We start from the raw sequence: 26,661 nt of genomic DNA on the forward strand, positions 1-26,661 counted from the left end.
TCTATTCTAGACGAAAGGTATTTAAATGGGCCCTTGCTCAGCATTGTGCGCCACCTCTCAACTAGAGATCAAACTGGCTGTTTTTGACTTTAGAAGATTGAGTTGAGGTTTTAGATTATTACCTATACGGTATATCAAACCAAGTCACCACGTATCGAGAGATATATAGGTGTGCTTGGGCAAGGGTGGCTAGATAAAAATGCATTGCACGTAGTAAACCTAGAGTCTAGAAGCCTTCCTATAGGTCAAGACCTGAACTGACTATGGGTGTTCCCGGGTTGCTTTATTCAATCCAACCAACAGGTAGGTGGGCAAATCGATCCAGAATAATCAAACAAAACCCACAACATCGGTCCGACCCAATCGGTGAAATGTACCGATTAATTTGAACCACTTAAACCAGTTGACCCAATGGACAAATGGATCAAACTGATCGATACCAAATCAGTTGGACTAATTGGTTTCACTTTTAAAGATCTAGACCACTTTATCTAGAAAGATTCGATCTTAAGATCAAATTAATTTATCTGATCAAAGGTTCAATCCCAATCAGGGGTAGACCCGCATCTAACCTTTCTCACTTTCTTGGTCACTATAGACTTATGGTGCATTTGGATTCGATATTTTCCACCGAACTTGGGCTATTATATATCCAAATTTTAATCATGTGGTTAAGAGTGAAACCTTCAGAATCAATGGTTAATCTTAGGTGCCCCTAAATGTTCTAAACCCTCATCTGTGTTATTTTGGGTCCTTTAAAAGAGTCGTTTAGTCAAAGTACTAATGTCAAATCCAAGTAGTCCATCCACTCAGAAAGACATTCTCTCTTTGTAGATAATTGTCCCTAGTTTTCTTTAGGTTTCAATTCAGTTTTCGTCAGTCTTTAAATCCAGTTAGTTGTTTCAGTTACGTTAGTTTTTCTTCAATTTTCAAGTTTTAGTCGAGTTTGTCAATCTATGTTTTTCAATTCCAATAAAATATAGAAGCTTCTGATTATCATGCGTGTAATAACGATTTGAGCATAACATGAGAAATGACTCAAAGCTCACTAATCAAGCTCGATAAATATTTGAATTAAAGAGTACACTCAAAAAGTGCAAATGGGTGATACATTATCCTCAAGAGAACATGAGAGAATAGTAAACTTAATTGAGAAATTCAACAATATTTCTTGCATGATCTCATAAGGATATATGGATGAATTACACAAAAACATAAATCAAGTCAAGAGTGATTTCAAAGTCAAAGATTATCGGTCAAAGATAATATAGCTGAAAGCATCAACAAAGATGCTAAGACTTACAAGTGGATCTACCATGTTTCTCACTCAAAAGAAGTGAGTTTCTCTTTCACAAAAGAATAAAAGATTTTCTTGAAGTTCTAGAAGAGTTGAATAATCAGAAAACTCGATCATACTCGATTTCACAGAAGAAGACTAAAGAATATTCATTCTTCAAAAGGAAACCTTACTTGACAGAGCAATCCAAATATCGAATTCCTGAAACTTTGACCAAGTTAAGCAGCATTCACCAAAGGAGGCCTTCTTTGGTTGAACAATTATCTTATCTTACCAAAAAAGAAAAAAAAAACCTTCTTTAGCCCCTCGCAGCCTTTAAAAAAAATCAATAGCCTCTTCTTTTTAAACCACACCGACCAACCTTGAGAGGGAATCTTAGTATGAACTACGTTTTGACCTGATCCCAAAAGAAAAAATAAATATATTTGGGGTACGTAGGCAACCTGAGAAATTACTTCAGGCCCGGTCATGAAAAAATATATTCTCTTAAGGAAAGTATCATCCAAAAGGAAAATCCCCTATTAAAGGTTCAAAAGAAGATAATGCCAAACTAGGGGCATTAGCAAAAAAAAAAAAAAAAAAAAAAAAGAATGCCAAACTAGGGGCATTAGAAAAAAGAATCAAAAGAATTGATAAAAAGAAAATAATGCCAAACTAGGGGCATTTAGAAAAAAAATCAAAATAATTGACAGAAAAAAGAGAATATAAGACTAGGGGCATTTTGGGAAGTTGAGCCTTATATCTTTTCTTTCTAAACCATATCCCAAGCCTACCTATTAAGTCCTCCTGAATGCTAATTGACTTGGTTAAGATGTAGGGAACTGAGAAGTTGTCGAGTTGGTTATACAAGATCATTAAGAAAAAAAAGAGAAGCCCGCTAAGTCGAAAACCTGAAAAGGCGGCTTAGGCAAAATTTAGGGCATAACCATAAAAAATAAAGCCTGCTAGGTTGAAAACCTGAAAAGGCGACCTAGGCAAAAATCAAGGCATCATCAGAAAAAGAAAAATAAAGCCCGCTAGATTGAAAACTTAAAGAGGCTATCTAGGCAAAAATTAGGACATCATCAAATGGGAGGAAAGGTCCCGTCAAGAAGAAAAATTCAGAAGGAAGCTTGTGCAGAAACTGCAGAACCATTTACGATATTTGTCTTTTAGCCAAGAGCTCACATCCGACAAAGACAATATTGAAGTCGAAAAAATCAGAAGTCATCTTGAACATTGTAGGTTCTTCAAAAGTATGTTTACTTGTTCAAGTGTTCGCTAATGGAAGATGTAGAATCATCAACCACTTTGAAGAGGAAGATCTTTTATTCTAATATTTATCAAGATTTTTTAAGTCCAATCAAGCATTTTTCAAAAGAAATTCGAAAGAAAAAGATCAATTCTTATTGCACATATGATAATCTTAAGAGTCTTAAATTTAAGAAAATGTCAGTGCTTCTATCTGTCATACATTAGAATCCAAGCGTAATCCATTCCATCAGTCTCGTAGTCAAGTCTCAGTTAAAGCCAACCTTAAAACTAGGGGCATTTTTGAAGGTCATTTAATTCCAAAGTTTTTGTTCTTAATCACATGATAAAAAGAAAATCTTACAAAAGTTTAAAAGTCCGGTGAAGCCCAATGATAATTATGAATCCAGATGCATGATAAGCCAATAAAGGCTTGATTTTTCAAACTTTGAACTCGATTTTGAATCATAAAATGAATTAATAGGATTGTTTAAGTTCCTATAAATCTAAGCTCGAGAAACGTGACTTAGTAAGTTCGAGTCCGATAAACGAGACTCCAACTTTTTGAATCATAGAATGGATAGGCTTTTTGAAGTGCCTACAAACGTAAGTGCGAGTCCGAGAAACGAGATTCCAACTTTTTGAATCATATAATGAAATAGGCTTTTTGAAGTGCTTACAAACCTAAGTTCGAGTCCGAGAAAAGAGACTCCAACTTTTTGAATCATAGGATGAATAGGCTTTTTGAAGTGCCTACAAACCTAAGTGCGAGTCCGAGAAACGAGACTCCAACTTTTTGAATTATAGAATGAATAGGCTTTTTGAAGCGCCTACAAATTTAAGTTCGAGTTCGAGAAACGAGTCTCCAACTTTTTGAATCATATAATGAATAGGCTTTTTGAAGTGCCTATAAACTTGAGTTCGAGTCCGAGAAACGAGACTCCAACTTTTTGAATCATAGAATGAACAAGCTTTTTGAAGTGCCTACAAACTTAAGTTCGAGTCTGAGAAACGAGACTCCAACTTTTTGAATCATATAATATATAGGCTTTTTGAAGTGCCTATAAACATAAGTTCGAGTTCGAAAAACGAGACTCCAACGTTTTGAATCATAGGCTTTTTGAAGTGCTTGCAAACTTTAGCTCGAGTCCGAGAAACGAGATTCTATATTTAATAGGATTGTTTAAAGTTCCTATAAACCTTAGATAGAGTCCGAGAAACGAGACTCCAGCTTTTTTTGAAATCATATTGAATTAATAAGATTGTTTAAGTTCCTTAGCCTGAGAAGCTTGGTTACAATAGGCTCCAGTCCGATAAATGAGACTCAAACTTTTTCGAACTCTAAAGAAGAATTTCAAATAGGATTTAACGAAGTTCTTACAATGTTATAACTCCAATTACCTTTGTTAAACCTTGCTATGATTGTTTTCGTTGTATAAGTGCATCTCAATTTTGAATCATTATTGTCAGTGAGAGAAGATCTCTAGGACCTGGCACATTTTTACTCAGTTTCATACAACATCACACCATTGCACACACGTACACTTTTGTATTAGTTAGGGAGAATTTTCTAAAATTCGAGGATCTGACATCGTTAGTGAGAGTTCAAGCTCGAGGACCTGACAACCTTTTAGTTCGAGGAGAGTTTTACCCTCAAGGATCCGAACGCCCCGACGAATTGCTAAATCAGGCTGCAAAATGAACTGTCAGTAGCTTTGGCATTCGGATATCACACTATCTACCAAAATAGATTTGCTATCTAGTTTGCTTCAACCCTCTGCCAAAGAGGGGCATCTGTAGACACCCCATTTTTGCATCCGCCTGATTAATCAACTCGTCAACCCGATCGCAATGATTCCCAATGATGGATGTGTATTCTATTGTTTTATTTTGTTACTAGATGTGTTTCAGAAATCCGGATGAGGTATCTCGAATTGACAAAACCTTAGAAACCATGATACGCTAGGAAAATACGACCCCAGAAACATAGAAATCATCATCTTGCAGACCAAAAAGAAGCTTCACGATAAAAATCACTAAAAATTGACCAAATTACCAAAATACCCTTAACCTCAAGACAACCCTAGAGCCTATGTTACGCTTAGGAAAACTCTCTCGAACACATAAAATAACAAATTGGAACCAAATAAATCATTTCACCAATTTTTACAGAATTTGACAAAATTACAAAAATGCCCTCATAAAGTTCACAACCATTTCACATAAAAATTTTCATAAATGACACAAACCAATATTCTCATTGAATTCCTTACGAAAAACCGATTCTAAAACATCCTAGAACATTAAAAACCGACTTAAAACGTGAAAAGTCCTTTCTGGGGGTAAAACAGTAATTTCATAATTTTCATAATTAAAAAATTCGAAATTAATAAATAAAATATTAGATAATTAAAGTGAAACATTAACGAAATTAATTTAAAAATTTGAACCTAAAAAATCGATCAATCGGACTCTCAGGCAAAATTGTTGAGGGTTCGTGGGATATTTCTTTAAGGACCCCTCCATTTGGGGGTCCAAAGAATTAAAGAAATAATGGAAGGGGGTTCTCCAAAAATTAAAAGTAAATCAAGCAAGACTAAAGTCAAGGTATTAAAGTCAATCAAGTGAGACTGAAGTCAAAATTAAAGTCAATTAAGCAAGACTGGAGTCAAGATATTAAAAGTCAATCAATTAAGACTGAAGTCAAAACATTAAAAGTCAATCAAATAAGACCAAAAGTCATAATAGAGATCTAATTAAATAATAACTCTATCTAATAGAGTTCTAACTTAAAAATAATTATACCTAAAACAATTCTAATTAAAACACAATTCTACCTAAAACAATTTTAACTAAAACACAACTCTAATTAAAAGATCTCTAATTAAACACTAACTCTATCCAAATCAACCCTAAAAAACATCTATAAATAGAGGTGCTCACACCCTATTTTCGTATCAAATCATAAACCCTAAGAGAAGTAGGTCTAGAAGCTTCCCTAGCCTCCCATAAACTCTAGTTTTGGAGCCCCAACTCCTTACCTAACATCCCCCCTTCAATTTTAGTCTAGAAAACACCTAAAATCCCTCAAAAAATACCCCTAAATCCGCAACAAACTTGAAGAGTTCAGATTCAGAAACAAGGAAATACCTTGATCTAGGAGATCCGAAGTCAAATTCGGAAACAAAACGAAGCAAGGGAGTACAGTACAAGGAGCTATTTTTGTCAGATCTGAGGGAACAAAATCCTTGCTATTGGAAAGGTATGTAATTTTTTATTTTTATTTTTATCTAGGTTGTTAGCAATGTGATATACTTGTGAAGTTAGTAGAGATCGGCTTTGGCCGGGCGGGGTTGGTGCCTAACACCTCCCAACCCCGTAACGTGATCCCCAGACTCTTTTTCTCTTTCGTAGATTAGTTTGTCTTTTTTTTTAGAGTCAGTTTGGTTCCTAGACCTTAACAACTAGGTGGCGACTCCAAACCTCAAGAGTCAAAAGCGGATCCGCGCACCCCGCGGATCGAAGGCGCTTTCACAAGGTAATGGTATGTAAAGTTCAATAATACCATTTCATCTTTTGGATTTAAGGAAAACATTGTTGTCTAGTGTATAAATCTGAAAGTCGTAGGATCAAGTTTATTATGTTGATTTTGTATGTGGATGATATTATGTTAACTAGTAGTAATCTTTGTTTGTTGCACTAAACCAATAATTATCTCATTAAGAATTTCAAGTTGATATTGGTGAGACAACATATTTCATTGGTGTAGAAATCTTTAGGAATCGATCTCAAGGATTATTAAAGTTGGCTTATAAAGGATATATCAATGAGTCTTAGAGAGATATAACATGTAATCTTGTTCTATCAATGACACACCTATTTGAAAGGGAGACAAGTTCAACTTGATGCAATGTCAGCAAAATGAATAAATAGAAGTTATTCCATGAACCTTAACTGTTGGGAGTTTGATGTACACTTAGACCTTTACCAGATCGGATATCAATTTTGCAATTGGGATGTTAGATAGATATTAGAATAACCCAAGAATGGACTATTGAAAAATTACAAAAAAAGGTTATGAGATATTTACAAGGGACAAAAGACTATATGCTTATTTACAAGAGATCAAATTATCTAAGGTGATCGAGCACTCAGATTTAGATTTTGTCGAATACTCTGATAATAGAAATTCTACATTAGATTTCGTATTTTTCTAGTGGGTGGAGCTATTTTGTGAAGGAACGTGAAGTAGAGTATTACCACTTCATCTACTATGGAGATTGGGTTCGCGACATGCTTTGAGGCCTTGGGATATTATGCTCCATGATTGCGGAATTTTATCTCAAAACTTGGGGTTGTTGACTCTATAGGTGAGCCGTTGAAGACATATGATGATAGTATCTCACCTGCATTTTTCCCTAAGAATGGAAAGTACTTGAACGATGCGAAATATATGGAGGTCAAGTACTTGGTGGTTAGAGAGAGAGAATCCAGAAATAATTAGTGTTAATAGGGAATAGTAGTGCCACTCAAATGACACCTGATTTACTGACAAAAGGGTTATTACAAAAACTTATAAAGAACATGTTATTAGGATGGGTCTTTTAGAGAAATCTATTATGTATTTAGAATATATTATTTTGAAGTGATTATGTAATTGACATTAACATTAGTACTAACTAGAATTTTGTTTCTGTTTATTTTTTATTTCCATTTATATTATAAATTTAAGTAATATAAGAAATGTCTTGTCAAGAAAAATAACAATGACACAATTAAAGACTATATTAGGAAGTGTATTAATGGTGTGGTACATGGAAGGAAATATGATATAAATGACATACAACCGTCATAACACTACGTCAAAATGTGGGATAAACGACTGTCTTGGACAGTCGTTTTTGAGAAAAACGACAGCCCTTATAGTTGCAAGTGCAGTCGTTTTAAAATGACTCGCAATTAGAATGCGACTGCTGATTAAAGTCGGAAAAAATGACGATTTTAGACCGTCGAAAAAAACGACGGTTTTAAGCAGTCGGCAAAAATGACTGTTAATGGCAGTCGTTTTTCTAAATTTATAATTAAAAAAAATTAATTTTATGGTTTCATAATTTGATAATAGAGTTGTTCTAAACTGACTTCGTTCCACACTGCTCTCAACTCTATGTTGATGTGGCAGTGGGCCATAGATTTTTTCCTCGAGATGTAAGATTAAACATTTATGTTCCACATCAGTGCAATGTCATAGGAAGTTAGTTCAGCATTTTCCTTAAGAATATACCCAAAGTCAATGCAATTGAATTTAGATCAACTCTGCTGGAGATTCATTGTTGAATGTAATGCCCATTAGCTTATCTTGCCATCAAGATGTCTTGTGCATGGTTTAGGAGAAACTTAGAGAACGTAAACCTAATGCTTGAGTCTTCTTAAGCACATATCTTCTATCATGGATTTCCCAACGGAGATTTAGAGATGTTCATCTTTTCCTTTTTAGGTGAGCTTCTCAATCAGTGTGTCCGCTTCGTCATCATCCCTTTATGTTCCAATATATGCCTGTTAACCTTCGTCCTGATAAGAGAAACTCAATTCATTATATACACAAAGAAGGACCGATCTCCAAATAAAGATGGGATTCATGTTAACATGTAATTAATATGATATGTTAGGCTAGAAAACACACTCACGCACCTCCTCAAAGTCATCATTAGAATTATAAGCATCATTCAACCTCGAGTATAGTTTTTCGTTATCCGTTTCCTTAACAATCTCGATCTGATCCTATAAAATTCATGGTGTCGGGAGAAATGGTCATAAGAAGACATGTATGTTCGTGTCATCAAACATAAATTACCCATCAATGAAAAGAAATCATACCAATTCATATTTTAGCAACTCAATTCTATCCTGAAGAGCATTCTATGCTCTTCTAAATCTCCGAATCAGGAACTAAAAATGAGAAGCCTACTTTAAAAAATGAGGAATCCAAACGAGGAGCATTTTATCCAACACATTTATTTAAAACCTTGTAATTGTTCTACTTTAACAAAAATGAGAAATCAAATTAAGTAGAATCAATTAAGTAAAGAGGTTCTTCTAACACATGGTAAATAACATTTGAATAGGAAAACAATGAAGTAAACACTAGTAAACGAATTTTATACCTACTCTACAAACTAGCTAGCCGTGAACCCATATGTTAAACCTGAAGCTAAAATTGATTTTTGGCTATGAGCCATCCAAAAGAACAGTAGCTCAATGTCCAATGCAATCCATCATCATAGGTAGTTGCCTTGCACCAGTTGCTCAACATTCATGTTCTACACAAGAACATGAACGTTGAGCTATAGAATGCCTCTAAAGTATAAAAGCTATAGAAGCTACCAATGGCAAAGAAAAGAGAGCAATACCTGAGGGAAAACCTACAAGAATAAGCCTCTCAATTTGAGGAGAATGATGTTCCCATTCTGGATAGTCTCATCGACTTGGAAAATTGCATTCTGAACTACCAAAATCTGCTCCATCTTATTCATTAGATAGACTGCTACCTTGATGGCATCTATAGGCCTGCCTTGGTTACACCATCGTGTAAGTAGCATAAAGATTGCAATAAAGAGAAGAAGCAAAGCAAGTGCCTGACCAACCCATCCCCTGCATGAAGTCAGGGGATACATAGAGAGAAGTTACAAGTTCCAACCATTCCCAAAACCTCGACACATCATAAAATTTTCACCCCTTTTCAAATAGTTCACAATAACAAACTAACTAAAATCTGACATTCATACAACAAATATTAACAAAAATTCTCCATCTCCTAGAAGCACATTACTACCTGGCTGAAACACAGATAGAAAAACAGAGCCAAAAGTTAACGGAGAGAACTATCTGTGCTTCACCCTAAAAGCCAACCAATTACAACTTGCATTGTCATCTCCTTCTAAGTCCAATGATAAGTTAAGAGAAAAAATTGTCATATAAAAGAAGTAGAGTAAAGATTTAAACTAGTGCTACTTCCTTAGCAAACTTGACATCTATTTGTCAGAAAGATTAAGGTACGGGTACTATCTGACATATGTAAATATAGCAACCAAAGAAGTAATAACCAAAACAGGAGAAGAAAAACTATATCTATAATCCGGGCTTGGGACCATCCTTTTCCCTCCTCCTTTATCTGGGCTTGGGACCGGCTATGTAAAACATATAATTTTACATTAACGAAGTTAAGAAGAGGTTAGTTAACAAAGAAAAAAGTAGTTATAAAAAAAATCATAAAACATACGTAGGTAAAAAGCTTAACAAGAGTATAAAAAAGAACGATGTGAGATCAATAACTCACAATCTGGCAAAAGTCTAATTGGAGAAGGCCATCGCCAGTTTGAATAACAGCAATGGTCTGTTGATTTTGAAACAAAAGAACAAATATCTAATCTAAGTGAATAAGAATAAAAAAGAATGATGTTAGTTGCACAGAAACACAAACTTACGTTGTATCAAAGGCACATACAAGAATGAACTCTAACAAAATATACTATTCATGCTTCCTTAATTAACATAGAAAATGCTGAGACCATCCTATTTTAAAGATAAAAGCCAATTGTTGGAACTAGTTACACCCAACCATTGCTTTGAAATGGTTAAATTTCAGCTTATTTAATGATCATCAACACGAATGCCGAAAGAAAGAGACTATCATGGATGTACTTTAAGGACAACTTATGTTCCTTTTCCTTGTTTTATGTAATTTATAAGTTTTATCTACTTCTTTGATGATGTATTTGTATTTTCCACTGTAGAAAACGTGAATCAAAACATGATATATTTGTATTTTCCACTGCAGCAATGTTTGCAAATCTCAACACATCAAAGATCGCATAGAGGTCCATGTAAATGATACCACTAGCATTAACTTCACCTAGTGCATAAATAAGAAACACCTATTTCTATCTCTACTAATGAAGCCGAAGTTTGCCAATAATGATAGCAAACTGTCTATGTTTATTTTAATAAACTGATATGAAATTGGAGTTGATAAATACCTTAATACACTCTAATTGATTCAAAATGGAGAAAAATAGCAGTAGAAAATGCTACACATAGCATGCTATAGATACCTTAGAAGGTGTTCTATAATCAGTTGATATAGCAAAATCCATTGGGTAGTCCTACCAATTGAGCTGCTATAAGAACACTTAGTGGATCATTATCCTCTAGGATACGATAGCACAGAATGCAATGAGAGGCAAGAGAATGCCCAATGTTTAGAAGGCTTCTAACCACAACCATCATGCTATAAAAGAATGGCAATAAATCTTTTTAAAGTCCAAATAGCATAATTCCACGTCAGTTTTTCATCATAATCTCTAATCTTTTTCTAGGCCGTCATGGAATTAAAACATTGATTCAACATAGAACATCTTAGTCACATATAAGCTGGTTCAATCTAGAACAAACCTCTTTATCCTTCCAATTTCTCTAATTCCACTAACAAGACAACTTCTGGAGGGTCTCCCTAGAGTATTTATATAACCAATTCATACATATGATTCCTCTTGGCTTGTTGCTCTAAGAGTTGAGCCTGTGTGCTTAAACTTTCGTTAGATGCTCAACAACTGGATGAAGTATCATGACATTGACTTTCCTAGCAGCCTTATCCCCTAAAATAATGTTACAAAAAGTGTACATGATATAGCTAACATGATTTAGCATGACATCTCTATTGTAGTAAGATAACCTATAGTCCATAGGCTCGTTAATGAGTGCAACTATATTTGGAGTATTGTCTATATTATTTAATTGCACCATATGCAATTGAATGTAATGGATACAAAGCAAGTGAGTCCTCACTAAGAGCCTCAATTATTTGATCAGGCACACAAGAAAATTGATGAATCAACTTGTATTAACCAAGTTCATATAGGCCATTAGGCAATGATTCTCTTGGGTGATGAGTGATCAAGCACATTTGGCTTGACACTGCATAAAACGAGCCTATTGATTGGTTCAAGCGTGAGTGGTGAGACTTTGCACAAGGACATCTAGTGTTGATTAGTTTATCATATTGGTGAGCTACCACCTCAGAATAAATACCGTTGTTCCCTACCTTCACTCATGGTAATCCTCAAAGAATAATGAAACTCGAATTCTTACCATCAAATATATATTTGAATTATTCATTTTTATTCTATTCATGATACCTTTAAATTTGTTCTTTGTCATATATATATATATTCCCTTTTGATTTAAAAATTTCAATGCTTCAAAAATCGCATAGAGCCCCATGTGTAATTGATACCACTAGTATTAACTTCACCTAACAAGAAACACCCATTGCTATCTCTACCAATGAAGACAAAGGTATACCACTATAGATAACAAACCGTCTATGTTTATTTTAATAAAGTGTTCAGAAATTGGAGTAAATAAACACCTTAGTACACTCCAATTGATCCAAAATGGAATTGGAAACTTTACTTTTTATCTCAATTCCACCAAACACTAATTCATTAAATAGTATATTTCCCAATTTTCACAAATAATTTAGCAATATTTCTCACTTGATTAAATATGAAACAATAAGCTTAACAAGAGTAGATTTCCCAATTTCTTCTACAAGTAATTTAGCAATATCTCTCACTTGATTAGATGTGAAACAACAATCTTAACAAGAGTAGATTTCCCAATTTCAACAAATAATTTTGCAATGTGGACATACTAGATTAAACAAATAATTTCAACAAGAGTAGATCATCTACCTACTGCTTAAATTGGATACTTCCCCAGCTAGTCTCATTTTACAAGTTTTCCAAACATTCCCCCAGGCATGAACACATTAGAACTACTCAATTCTTTCAAATATTAGTTTTAGATTAACTTCAAGTTGTTTAGTCACAATAGAGTTAGAAAACTCAATCGTGGCTAGGGATTTGTTGGTAGATCTTAGTCGATTCTATAAACATGATATGAATAGCTACAATTAGAAATTAGGAAGAGACTATTCAAATAAGAGTATTTTCCAACATAATATCAATTAAAAACTTTTAATGCCTTCAAACATAAGAAATAATTTAAGATGGGCGAATCCGTATCTCTTTCTTCTTCAAATTTGCTAAAGATGACCCTAGTAGTTTGAGAGAGTCGAGTGAGAGATCGAAACCCTAGATCAATGATTTTGAAATCTGATTGCGTCTGGAAACCCTAGTTATTTTTCTTCAAAATCCGAGATTATTTGAGTGAGAGATCGAGCGAAGAATTAATGTTCAAAGTTAGATCGATTCTGTGAATGAAAGAGAGTCAATCGAACGAAATCTAGTGTGAGTGAAAGAGAGAGAATCGATCGAACGAAAACCAGTGTTAGTGAAAGAGAGAGACTGAGAGAGTCGATCGAAGAAAATCGAGTGTGTGAGTCGAGTCTGAGGCAATAATAACGATACAAGTCAAACGAAAAAGAGTCTGAGTTGAGTCGAGTTTGAGGCGAAAAAAGTAGTTTCTTGAAATTAGCGACTGTTGTAATTCGTCGCTTAAAACGATGGCTCAAAGCTGGCGTTTTTTTCTCAAAAACCCTGTCGCTTTTTACTCATTATGACGTAGTGAAATTCACATTAATGTCTAACTGAAATATAGTATTATAGTATCTAATTGAATATTGGGATTATTGACAAGATTTCAAAATTCGTGATCACGTGTAAAAATATTTTTGGTTATGGACTCTTAAATTGAGTCCTTTTCATAAGTGAATTATTTTGTAAAATAAAATTCACTTTAACACAATCGATCTAATGGGCTTAGTGGTAGAATTCTATCACTCAATAATTGTGTAACCCAATTGACCTACACGTTTTTAGGTTTTTGAGTTGCATAAAGATTCTATATTGTAGAGACGTCAATAAATAATGATAAATCCCAATTAAATTAGAATTAGAAATATTCTTTACGTTTTATTAGGAAATCTTGATGGACATGAATCCTATTAAAAGAGGATCTCTAAGCCCTCTATTTCCATCTATTTAAGTGGATCAATACCCTGTAATAGAATATGCATACACATAAAACATAAGAAGAGATTGGGTCTTGAATTATGGTGATCTCTATCAATCTCTAGAACTCTAACCGATCAAACATAGAGAGGAGAGAGAAGGTAAGTCTGGAAGGTTCACGACTTGGGGATTTACGCACATCGGATCATTGGCACATGGATTATGAAAGACGCATCTCGAACTATGTCTTGGATTATTGATTTAACTTATAGCACAAGGTAAGTATCCTAAACTTTTGATCTTTAGAAACATGAACATTTTTATTGAGATATATGAATGATTCTTGATCTTGATAAATTATAAATTTATAATAATGTGAATAAAGATTTAGAATGTTATAAATCTAACATGGGCGGCATGTGGCACCTAAGGATTCAGGTTAGATATAGAAATCCGATCTAATGTATACAAGGATAAGGTTGGTGGTTCGGTCGCAAATCAGCCATAGGTTTGGATTTCGATTGGTCGGGAGAATATTGGGTCAATGATGTATAGTAGGATGGTTCAATTAGTCGAAATCTTTAAAAATCAGAGATATTGCAGATTCAAATTCGGAAGTTTTCTAATTTAGAGGAAAATTCCAAAATAAATGGAAGAAATAAAAATGGCATCTGGACTAGGCATATTTCTAATCAAAACAACCTACTAAAAGGGATAAGGGCATAATTGAAAGGTTATAAAAATAAAAATAAAATTGATCCTAAGGTTTCACTTCCATAAATACATGGATAGAGGCACTAAAAGATATGAGATTCTCCCCCTCTGACATTTACACTATTTTTTGTACTAAAGTTCTGACTTTGGTGTCAGATAGGTGTTGTTGCAGGCACAACCACGGGGTATAAGGAGTGAAGATAGCAAGACATCGTCACAAATCCCAAAGTAGTGCAAGGTTTTGATTTACAGGTATTCAAATCACAAAATCAATTTTTATTTTTTCTAATATAAAATGGATTCATATATAGGTACTAAATAACATGTTATTTTATATAAATCACATGTGTATAACTATTAAAAAAATTGATTAATTTTGGAATAAAACATCGAACTAATTGACTTGGCTGAATTTTAAAAAATTTGAGTCGAGTCATCTTGGATCTCAAACAAGTCAAAGTGATAGGTGATTTAAATGTTGCCTTCGGACCAATATGACTAGCCCAACGGAAGTCAGATTCGAGCGTGCTTTAAAACCATGGGTATTACACCACAGGATCACTTGTAAATATTTCTCAAGTATCCACTTTGCTTCCATGTAAAGAAAAGAAAAAAGGAAAGCAAACTATTGTCCTTCCCCAACAATGTAAGTATCATTTCTTTACCCAAATCCATACTCCTCTCTACCAATTCGGAGTTATATTTAAGAAGGAGAAGAAGAATAGCACAATGTAATTAGGTGATCCAAAGAAGGAAAATGGAGAAACAAATTTCCTTTTAACAATTTTAACAACCATCTTTCCATTTAATTCTCAACCTTATAAAGAGATTACAAGGAAAATTTCCAGCAACTAGTAATTAAGTTCTCTAATAAACAATATTAAAAGAAAGCTAAGTTTCGAACTAAAACTAAATTTTCAAGAGAGAAAGGACCACTTTCCAAGCCAACAACAAAATAAGAGAGAGAGAGAGAGGAGAGAGAGAGAGAGAGAGACCAAAGTTCTCTAGCATGGGAATTAATGTTTTGGGTCATGGGCTGGTCAAAAGTTGGACCTAATGAGTTTCCTTTTGGATTTAGATCAGAGAGAGATGGATATGGGTTGTTGAGGGTCCATATAAGCTTGATCTGGATTTGTATAGCTTGGGTGGCCACTACATTATTTTGGAGCTTGGAGGATCTAAGTGAGCCACGTAGGTGGCACACTCTTATTGGATAAAGAGAGGTACATGAGAGGAACCTTGTACTATGTAAAAAAAATGGATAAATTCGCTGAGGTCAATTTAATTTAGCCACATTTGACGGACCTTGGCATCGATCCCCTTTTTTCTATTAGTGTTTATGGTTGAACCCATGAGGCATAGGTTTCTTCCTTTGGGAATTACGTAGTCTTTTTCACAGGTCAGAAGACCCATGGGGTTTGGTTTACAGGGTCAATCTCTTGGGACCGGTCCATGAGAACAAGAACTTTAAGATGAAGCGATGCATGAGACCAAATTGTAGGCCAATTTATAGGACCTAAGATCGAACCAATGAGTGCTAGTCAAAGAATTGGATCAAGGGTGCAACTTATGGGGCCTAATTCTCTACCCATGGCCAATGGGAGTAGAGGGTTCTCCTTATGCTATTTTCACAAATCTCAAGGATTTCTTTATTTCATTGATCAACTTTAATTGATCTCGAGGATCTCTTATTAGAACTTTTAATAATTTCGTGCAATGTGTCTTTTTTGATCTTACATAATTTTTGTATTTGAGCCTAACTATGAAGATTTTAGTGTTATAATGAGCAATTGGATTGATATATAAAGAAATTGTTTCGAAAGCACCATTTTTTTATTTATTTTTATATCATATTCAAACTACTTTAATGCACATGCACAAAATTTTCCATATAAAACATGGTTTGAATACCCTCTGAGGCTGGTATGACAAGTCCAAGATTTGAGTTTGGTCTCCATTATTTTGAAAATATCGATCAGGTTGCCTGATCCATTTGCTTGAAAAAGTCCAAGAAAATTAAACTTTTGGTATTTGTCATTTTTTTTTCTTTTTATAACTTTAGAGCTTTACATACCATCATGTTTATAAACCTGGTATCTCATCTTGTTTTGGCACTTACCATTAAATCCTTTGAGATAGATTTACAGTCTTTATATTTGTAGTTGAATAATTTTTTATTTTTTTTTCTTTTCTATTATATGATGGATTCATATATAGGTATTCAATCACAACAAGTTATTTTATATAAATCACAAGTGTATAATAATTATTAAAAAATCAATTATTTTTATGCATGGAATACAACATAGAACTAGTTGACTCGGTTGAATTTTCAAAAAAATGAGCCAATTCATATTTCTCAAGGATCCTTTTTGGTTCTAAGTGAAGCAAACTCCTTCCCTTCCCTAACAATGTAAGTATCGCTTCTTTACCCTAATCCATACTCCTCACTACCAAGTCGGAGTTATATTTAAGAAGGAGAAGAAGAATAGCACAATGTAATTAGGTGAATCCAAAGAAGGAAAATGGAGAAACAAATTTGTTTGAATGTAACATGGGATGACGCCAAGTATTCTTCCCCAATGCCAATAATTGGCCTATACATAGCGGCAGGTACTTCAGCATGCCTTCTATTTATGGTTTGTGATTTATTTCGTGGATTATATGATAGGAAGCCATGGATACCATGTAGATTTTTAAAACTTAATTCCCTTACACTCACTCTTATTGCAATTGCTTCGAAACTCCCAGTAGATCTCACCACTGCAATGCCTTCTGCTCAAGACCAACTGTCCAAGCTTGGTGGCACTGTCTTAATATGCATCTCTATGTGTATTTTCTTTCCTTCACTCGGAACTCAGAGTCATTCTGAACGTCTTTCAAACATACTTTCCTTGAGCATCTTTGTAATAACGATTGTTGTGAATGTCTGTATGCAGATGGTTACTGGTGTCATATTCTTGTTCATAGTTGAACATGTCATAATCATGTCTTGCATGCTATTATTGCTTGCATTGTTGTGGTTCACTTTGGATTCTTTTAAGTGGGAAATTTCCCACATTCCTAGACTTCTTCATGAACTTGAAGAAAAGGACCCTCAAAATTCAGAGAGTAAGAGTATAATACAGATGTTGAAGTCATTTTATATATCTAGTTGTACACAAAACCATGAATTGGTCTTCGCTACTTCCCCAACGTGTTTAGCTGTGTGCATGCTTTCTGCACTTTGTGCCCTTGTTCTATCACAGGCTGCACTTCGATCTGTTGTTCTTAAGAAGGTGGATTTTCGATGTGGAATTTCTGACTATAAATGGTCAATGTGGTTCGTTGTAGTGACTCAGGTCATCACTGTCCTAGTAGGAAGTATAACCATCATGCTTAGATTGTTGTTAACGGTCCACCTAGCATTTGAAGACAGAACAAATGCTTATGAAGTTTTTTCAACTTTTTCAAAGCTCCGCTTTTTTACTTCGTGGGTTTTATCAAATTTGTTAACGCTCCGCACTATTTCATTCTTCAAAATCTCTATAATGGTTTTCGCAACTATCTTCCAAACTATTAAGAGGATTGTTTCTATGTTATTCATCGTGGTGGAAATCATTATGGTCTTCTTGGGTCTTCTCTTATATTTGATGCTCAAGATACCTTTTATGTGTGCCAAAAAAATCAATAAAATTTGTTTTGGTGAACAAAGAAACGATGAAGACCGTGACATGAAGCTGCAAGACTGGATACAGAGAAACTGTGAATATGACATGAGGAGATGGATGGACAAACATCAAAGGAATTTCCCAACTGATCATCTCGTCCAACTTCTTTCCAAAACTTCTCAATCTCGAGAGTCATTTACCAATAAAGTATCTTGTCTTTCAGTGGTTATCTTTATAAGAATAGCCACAGTTGCATTACCAAATGCCCTTGGTGCTTCTCTAATTCACACATTGGATGAAACGTTTGGAATCATTTATTTCATTGACAAGAAAATGAATGCCACAGACGATGACAAAAATAAACTTGTAATGGCAAAAGAATTGTGGTCGAATAGGAACAACCACTATCATTGGTTCCATAATACATTCCTTAAACCGTTGGTAATGAAATTGTATTCTCAGTCTGCATTTCAACCTCCATTGGACTTATATTTCGCACTTTGGCTTACTGAAGAATTGAAAAGATGCGATGGACATTCCAATCCTTTTTATAATGCAGAGTATGTTGCAATTAGTGGTATGCAACACGTCAAAAAAGTTAAGTATGCAGTTATTGAAATTCAAAACGTCTGTGAATTAATCATTGGACAACAACCAAGACAAACCTACTCATCAATCGACGGACTGCTCAAACACATGGAGCAACTATTTGAGGACATGTTGCACTTTTTCCTCTCTCAACTCCCACTTGCCATATTCAAGCATCTTGTTGAGAGCCCCATTCAAGAACGCGAAGAAAGAGCAAGACTTGTGCTGAAATTCCTTTACAAACTTGAACCGTTGGAGAATAAAGTTAATTGGTCATTTCCCGATGGGACTGGTATCACTAGCTTGATAACCCCTCAAGTTCCTGCGACATCTATTCAAGTTCATCATTCATTAGTTGATGGAATTGGTGCCAATAGCTTGACAACCGCTCAAGTTCTGGCTATAGACACTCGGTGTATTGAACCAGTGGAAGGCAATTTTCATGCAGATGATGAAATTCAAGAGCTTGTTTGAGTAGCAGGGAATGTAAGTACATTTTTTAACTTATTTCTTAGCATTAATTAGATGAATTTTTTTAATGTTCTTAGGACCATTATTTTAAACATTTTCTTTTCTGATTAGGTGAATCAGGAGTGATTGATGGTGATGAAATTCAATAGCTTGTTTGAATAGCATGGAAGGCAAGTACTTTTTTTCTTAATATTAAGTTGGATGATATTTTTATTTTCGCCTTAGGACTAATTTTTTAAACAAATTTTTTTTTTTATGTTTAGGATAATCAGGAGGGCAAGGTGTTGGTTTAGTCTAGACCCTCCAATAAGCATGAAGTCAAGAGCAGATCCAAGAAAATATTGGAGGCATTCTAATAACTCATCGCCTCAAAGTTTGAAGTAATTAAACAGTTAATTATGTTTCTTAGGAAATCTTAGAAGTGTTTAATTTCTTTTTCAATTCTTCTGCAAAATTTTCTTTTGTAATCTATTAGTTAGGGGTATGCCCCTTGTATTTATAAAATTTTATATAGTAAATATAACACTTTATTTGCTTAGCAACCCCAAATCAACCTAGCAATTTTTATATATCACTTTGTTTGACAATAAAATCTATAGTTGTTAGAAAAAGAATTAAGGGGCACTTCAGGACAGTCAAAGATGAGGTGAAGCCTCCGAAAAATCTGTAGAACAGATAAAAGAAGTTAGGATGGCTACCTCTATAAGAGTAAGAATTCATATTTAAAGCAAAAGATCACCAACAAAAATAAGATGATCCCAAAATAAAAATCCATATCAAACATCACTACCCAACCATTTCTTACACCAATTAATATTATCCATCTCTCAATTTTAATTGTACTCAGAATAACAATGAATTCCAGTACATTATAACAAAAAAGTAACATTTTTTCCTGAAAAAAAAAAAAAAAAAGATTTTTTAAGAATGTCTAACATAATAAAATTGGAGATTTTAAAGAACTATTTAACAACAACTATGTAGTTTTCAAGTCCATCTCAGATCCAAATAATCAATACTCTTTGAAAGTAACCAACTGATTAAACTCTAAAATTTGAGTAAACATGACGAATTCATTTCCTAATAAATCACAAGATTACAGCCTCCACAAAAACCCACCAACCCATTTCACCAAAAATTAAGTTTTTAAAGTAAAACAAATAAACCATCTAAACACCTTTGAAGCTCAAACTTCAATTCAAGAACAAAATTTCCACCATTTTCAAGTCTCTCACCAACCCGTTCTAATAAATCACGAATTGCGTCAAAAATCTGAAAATAAACCATCAAATTTCAACCATAATCGAAATCACAATCGAAGCATCCCTCAAAAGTTTGACTTCGCAACTAAAACAAATCAATTTCAACAAAAAAAACAGAACAACAAAAAATATTTTTACTTAGTATTGGGCAAAACCCACAAGAATATGCGAATTAAATGAAGAAGAATAAATTGATTTGAAATCAAATCAGTGGGGTATATTGACAAACCTTTGAGGTCCATTCAGATTTCCGTGTTTAGCTTCAAAGATCTTACCAGGAGAAGCATTATTTGGCTTTTATAACTCATGACATGGTCTGATTATGAAATACAAACTACAGTACTACACCTGAAGTTGGTAAAAAGATTCCAATGCCATGGAAATTGGAATTTCGACATTGCCCCAAATTATTTTAATTTTAATTTTATTTTTATTCTTGTTAATCCAGTTGTGTGCGGTGGACGGAGCCCTGTATTTGGGCTATGCCCAATCCATAGACCATGCTCTTACCATGGTCTTGTTCAAGGACTAGTCCCGGGGTACATACAATGCCTGCACATCACACACACCAGATAAGTAAGGGTGCACCCTCGCGGAATGTTCATTTTCAAAAGTAAGTCTGATTAACCATTCAAAAGTATACTCCCTTCATTTTCAAACAATGACCCCTATCTTTCTGTAGGTCATATCCCAAAAGCTTGAGACCAAAGAAGGAATCATGTCCTTTTATTCAATTTTGTCTAAATTCATATTTTTGTTATTTCAAATGTTTAGGGATTCAATCCTTTGTACCTCATGATAATAAAAAAAATTCTGATAGGTGATTTACCAAAATATGAATTGAAAATAGAAAATTCCTAAAATGCTACACTATTCAATTTAATTTTAGAATGAGTAATTTATTATTTTCAGAATTAAAATATTTTTCTTAAGCTAAGGAAAAAATTCACTATTTTATAAAATAGGACATTTTTTTTTACTGTTTTATTGAAATTAAAAGGGGGAAAGAATTTACTATTTTATAGAATGGGAAAACAATTCCCCATTTTAACTCCCCCATTTTAACTCCAAAAATGGTAATAAAAATGAATAGTGTACTGGTTTAAGGTTTTTCAATTTTTGTCTATTGTTTTTGGGAATTTTCCCTAAAAACAATAATTTTATTCTTCTATGGAGCCCCCAATGATAACATGAATTATTCATATCCTCATACCCAAAAGAATAATCTTCACAAAAAGGAGTAAAATTCACACTAAGTTCTCCAAATTCCATATTGAATTTTCAAAATAATTATTTTACTATAAATTCTTTGAACCCAACAAATTTAATTTGTTGTGAGTTTAACAAATTCCCACCCCACTACCCATCATATCAGAATAGCCTTTAATTTATTAAAGATACAACCTAAAAGAGCTCAAATTCAAAACCCCCCCCCGGGCTCCCAACCCACCTCCTCCCAATCCATCATCCTTGCTTATATTTGTAGGATATTTGAATTATAATAGTAATCCAAACAGATACATTTCTCCTCATCATGATATATGATCAAAAAGGGTATTATTGAATGGACATAGAAGATTTTCCATAAAGAAGACAAAAAATCTTGTAATTCTCAAATAGTAGCTCAACTCGAGAGAAAATTAATTGCCTTTTTTCTAGAGTAAGAATTTTTAAAATTCAATCACACTATTGGATTTGTGTTGAAAAATTATAGAAAATAGATTATTTACTAGTCATTTTTGGAGTCTAAAAAGTTGAATTATTGTAAAAAAATGGAAATGACGTCAATTTTAGGATCCCATTAGATTCAGAATGAAAATTTATATAAAATATAAAAAAAAAGTAAATTTTTGTTAAAGATAGAATTTATAAAATATGACTATGCCATTAGATTCGGAACGAAAAATTATATAAAATAGAGAAAGCAAGAAAATGGGGATAATAAACAGAAAAAGAGGGAAACCAGCTTTACAGTCTTCAATGTTTTGTGTGTCTGACATGATGAAGTGAACACTTAGAGTATGTGATAGCTTGCTCTCAAAAAATTTGTATATAGTACTGTTACACTGACTATATAAACATATCAGTGGGTACAAATGCATATGACTCATTTGTAATCTACCTTCGCTAATTAACACCCCCTCCCCCCTTTAAATGATGGTTTTTATTTCCTCTTTTAAAACAATCCCATTGTAATGTAAATGGACTTTTCAGCTGGAATAGGATGGATCATTAAGTGAAAGAATTATCGGTAACGGCTGTAATTTAGTAAAAATTATGTCGTTAATGTTGATTTCTTATTAAGCCTGATCTTGTTCTTTCTATTGTTCCTTAATTGAATATCCAATTATGCAATCATGACCTTTTTTTGTTGATCAGATCTGATTAGAGTTTTCCACGCTTCATAACATAAAGATGAGGGTTTTTTATGTATGTGTTTCTGATTTATGCGTATCTTGGTAACACAAATCTTGGAGATACTTATTCCGAGGATAAATCTCAACCATTTGATTGTGGTGTTTAAACAGTTTGGATATCATGTGTTTTTTCAATGTCTTTCTTCCCACTTCTCTTTAGAGGGTAGATGATTGAAGCCTTCCCTATCATTTAAAGTTAATGTATATTACATAAATTGTGAGCAATTCTCCTGATCACCCACTCCTCAAGATTCGTTCTATTACAAATGACTGATTTCTAATCATTGGTTGTTCTTCCGCCCCCCTTTTACATCATGATGGTTGAAACAACTTGAGTTGTAGAGACATTGGTGTGGTGGCGATCAAGTCAATGAGCAAATAAGTTGCAGAACAAAGTAAATATTGAGAAGACAAGAGAGTTCAAAATAGCTCTCCATGATGGAACATGTCACCTTTTATAGACTTAGATGGGCAATTATGAATATGGGGTACCAAGTTCTTATTCATAAATGTTCTCCAATAACTTTTGCATTTAACTAACATGAGTAATGGACTTGATAGAGAAATAATGGAATGCGGTGGACTCATCTCCTCTAATGAAACACTTGACTTGAGTCTTATGATCGTGTTGTGATGTAGGACGAAAGGGAATTCGGACTGCAAGGGTGAAAATGTTGTAGAATTGTTTGGATGAAGCTTTAGAATGAAATTGATGGAAAATAAGGGCTGACAAATGGACAAAATGGTGGGTCATGGACTGATTTGTGAGCTGATTACAGGGGATAAAAAATGAAGTAAAGATGAAGAAAAGGTGGTGGAGACAATGGAGATCTTTGTGGCTGGGAATTGGTGAGGGAAAATAGAAAAATAAAAAATGATAATCGGGAATCACTCAACAACCATAGAAGGGAATCACACTTTCAAAGAGGAATCACTTAAAAACCATAGAAGGGAATCACACCTTCAAAGAGGAATCACTCGGCTCCATCACTCCAAAGTTATGGTGTGTAAGTAAGAAAAAAGCTTCTTTTTAATCAATATCAACAACCATTTTTCCATTTAATTCTCAAGCTTATAAAGAGATTACAAGGAAAATGTTCAGCAACTAGTAATTAAGTTCTGTAATAAACAACATAAAAGAAAGCTAAGTTTTCAAGTAAAACTAAAGTTTCAAGAGAGAAAGGACCAGTTACCAACAAAACAACAAAATTCAAGAGAGGTGAGAGAGACAGACCAAAGTTCTCTAGCATGGGACTTACTCAAAGTTTTGGGTCATGGGTTGGTCAAAAGTTGGACCTAACGAGTTTCCTTTTGGATTTAAGATAAGAGAGAGATGGAAATGGGTTGTAAAGGGTACATATAGGCTTGGTCTGGATTTGTATAGCTTGGGTGGCCACTACATCATTTTGGAGCTTGGAGGATCTAAGTGAGCCACGTAGGTGGCACTCTCCTATTGGATGTATAGAGAGATACATGAGAGGAACCTTGCACTATGTTAAAAAGAAAATGGATAAACTCGCCAAGGTCAATTTAATTTAGCCACATTTGATGGACCTTCACATCGATCCCTTTTTTTCAAGTAGTGTTTGTGGTTGAACCCTTGAGGCATAGTTCTCTTCCTTTGGGAATTACTTGGTCTTTTTCATAGGTAGGAAGACCCATGGGACCAGTCCATGAGAACAAGAACTTTAAGATCAAGCGATGCATGAGACCAAATTGAAGGCCAATTTATAGGACTTACGATCGAACCAAGTGAGTGCTAGTCAAAGAATTGGATCAAGGGTGCAACTCATAGGACCTAATTCTCTACCCATGGCCCATGGGAGTAGAAGGTCTCCTTGGGCTATTTTCACATATCTCAAGGATTTTTTGATTTCATTGATCAACTTTTATTGATCTGGAGGATCTCTTATTAGAACTTTTAAGAATCCCGTGCAATGTGTCTTTTTTGATCTTACATAATTTATGTATTTGAGCCATACTATGAAGATTTTAGTGTTATAACGAGCAATTGGATTGATATATAAGAAATTGTTTCGAAAGCACCATTTTTTTATATTCTTTTTTATATCATATTCAAACTACTTTAATGCACATGCACAAAATTTTCCATATAAAACAGGGTTTGAATACCCTCTGAGGCTGGTATCACAACTCCAATATTTGAGTTGAGTGTCCAATACTTAGAAAATATTGATCAGGTTGCCTGATTCATTTGCTTGACAAAGTCCAAGAAAATTAAATATTCCTTGAAAATATCGTTCAGGTTTACAACAACTTATTTTATATAAATCACAAGTGTATAATAATTATTAAAAAATTGAGCCAATTCATATTTCTCAAGGATCCTTTTTGGTTCTATATGGAGAGAAAAAGAAACAAGGAAAGCAAACTGATTTCCCTCCCTAACAATGTAAGTATCGCTTCCCAACAATGTAAGTGTCGCTTCTTTACCCTAATCCATACTCCTCACTACCAAGTCGGACTTATATTTAAGAAGGAGAAGAAGAATAGCACAATGTGATTAGGTGAATCCAAAGAAGGAAAATGGAGAAACAAATTTGTTTGAATGTAACATGGGATGACGCCAAGTATTCTTCCCCAATGCCAATAATTGGCCTATACATAGCAGCAGGTACTTCAGCATGCCTTCTATTTATGGTTTGTGATTTATTTCATGGATTATATGATAGGAAACCATGGATACCATGTAGATTTTTAAAACTCAATTCCCTTACACTCACTCTTATTGCAATTGCTTCGAAACTCCCAGTAGATCTCACCACTTCAATGCCATCTGCTCAAGACCAACTGTCCAAGCTTAGTGGCACTGTCTTAATATGCATCTCTATGTGTATTTTCTTTCCTTCACTCGGAACTCAGAGTCATTCTGAACGTCTTTCAAACATACTTTCCTTGAGCATCTTTGTAGTAACGATTGTTGTGAATGTCTGTATGCAGATGGTTACTGGTGTCATATTCTTGTTCATAGTTGAACATGTCATAGTCATGTCATGCATGCTATTAATGCTTGCATTGTTGTGGATCACTTTGGATTCTTTTAAGTGGGAAATTTCCCACACTTCTAGATTTGTTCATGAACTTGAAGAAAAGGACCCTCAAAATTCAGAGAGTAAGAGTATAATACAGATGTTGAAGTCATTTTATATATCTAGTTGTACACAAAACCATGAATTGGTCTTCGTTACTTCCCCAACGTGTTTAGTTGTGTACATGCTTTCTACACTTTGTGCCCTAGTTCTATCACAGGCTGCACTTCGATCTGTTGTTCTTAAGAAGGTGGATTTTCGATGTGGAATTTCTGATTATAAATGGTCAATGTGGATGGTTGTAGTGACTCAGATTATCACTGTCCTAGTAGGAAGTGTAACCACCATGTTTAGATTGTTGTCACTAGCCCTTATAGCATTTAAAGACTAGCCCTTATAGCATTTAAAGACGGAATAAATGTTTACGAAGTTTTATCAACTTTTTCAAAGCTCCACATTTTTATTTCGTGGGTTTTATCAAATTTGTCTAAGCTCCAAACTATTTCATTCTTCAAAATCCCTCTAATGGTTTTCGTGACCATCTTCCAAACTATTAAGAGGAATGTTTCTATGGTATTCATCATGGTGGAAAAGATTATGATCATACTGGGTATTCTTTAGTATGTGATGCTCAAGATACCTTTTATGTGTGCCAAAAAAATCAATAAAATTTGTTTTGGTGTACAAAGAAACGATGAAGACCATGACATGAATCTGCAAGAGTGGATACAGAGAAACTGTGAATTTGACATGAGGAGATGGATGGTCAAATATCAAAGGAATTTCCCAACTGATCATCTCATCCAACTTCTTTCCAAAACTTGTCAATCTGAAGAGCCATTTACCAACAAAGTTTCTTGTCTTTCAGTGGTAATTTTTATAAGAATAGCCACAGTTGCATAACCAGATGCCCTTGGTGCTTCTCTAATTTATACATTCGACGAAGTCTTTGGAATCATTTATTTCATTGAGCAGAAAATGAATACCACAGCTAAAGATAAAAATAAACTTG

The 26,661-nt window shown here is 34.1% G+C and overlaps 2 protein-coding genes across 2 annotated transcripts; both read left to right on the top strand.

The window, feature by feature from the left end:
• The first annotated feature begins 16,630 nt into the window (after positions 1-16,630).
• Positions 16,631-19,735, top strand: LOC147382390 (uncharacterized). The gene is made up of 2 exons (XM_086428733.1): positions 16,631-18,935; positions 19,032-19,735. Exon 1 carries the CDS (start codon positions 16,737-16,739, stop codon positions 18,921-18,923), a length of 2,187 nt encoding a protein of 728 aa, XP_086284859.1. The 5' UTR covers positions 16,631-16,736; the 3' UTR covers positions 18,924-18,935; positions 19,032-19,735.
• A 5,411-nt stretch (positions 19,736-25,146) lies between these two features.
• Positions 25,147-26,040, top strand: LOC147382391 (uncharacterized). The gene has a single exon (XM_086428559.1). The coding sequence runs from the start codon at positions 25,147-25,149 to the stop codon at positions 26,038-26,040; it is 894 nt and encodes a 297-aa protein (XP_086284685.1).
• Positions 26,041-26,661: the final 621 nt, after the last annotated feature.

This window comes from Akebia trifoliata, chromosome 16, assembly GCF_017979445.1.
Source record: "Akebia trifoliata isolate Shusen 1 chromosome 16, ASM1797944v1, whole genome shotgun sequence".
NCBI classification, from domain to species: domain Eukaryota; kingdom Viridiplantae; phylum Streptophyta; class Magnoliopsida; order Ranunculales; family Lardizabalaceae; genus Akebia; species Akebia trifoliata.

Bases quoted from the DNA above. Each gene is read 5' to 3' on its own strand.
- LOC147382390 (XM_086428733.1), top strand. From the start codon at position 16,737: ATGGAGAAACAAATTTGTTTGAATGTAACATGGGATGACGCCAAGTAT.
- LOC147382391 (XM_086428559.1), top strand. From the start codon at position 25,147: ATGGAGAAACAAATTTGTTTGAATGTAACATGGGATGACGCCAAGTAT.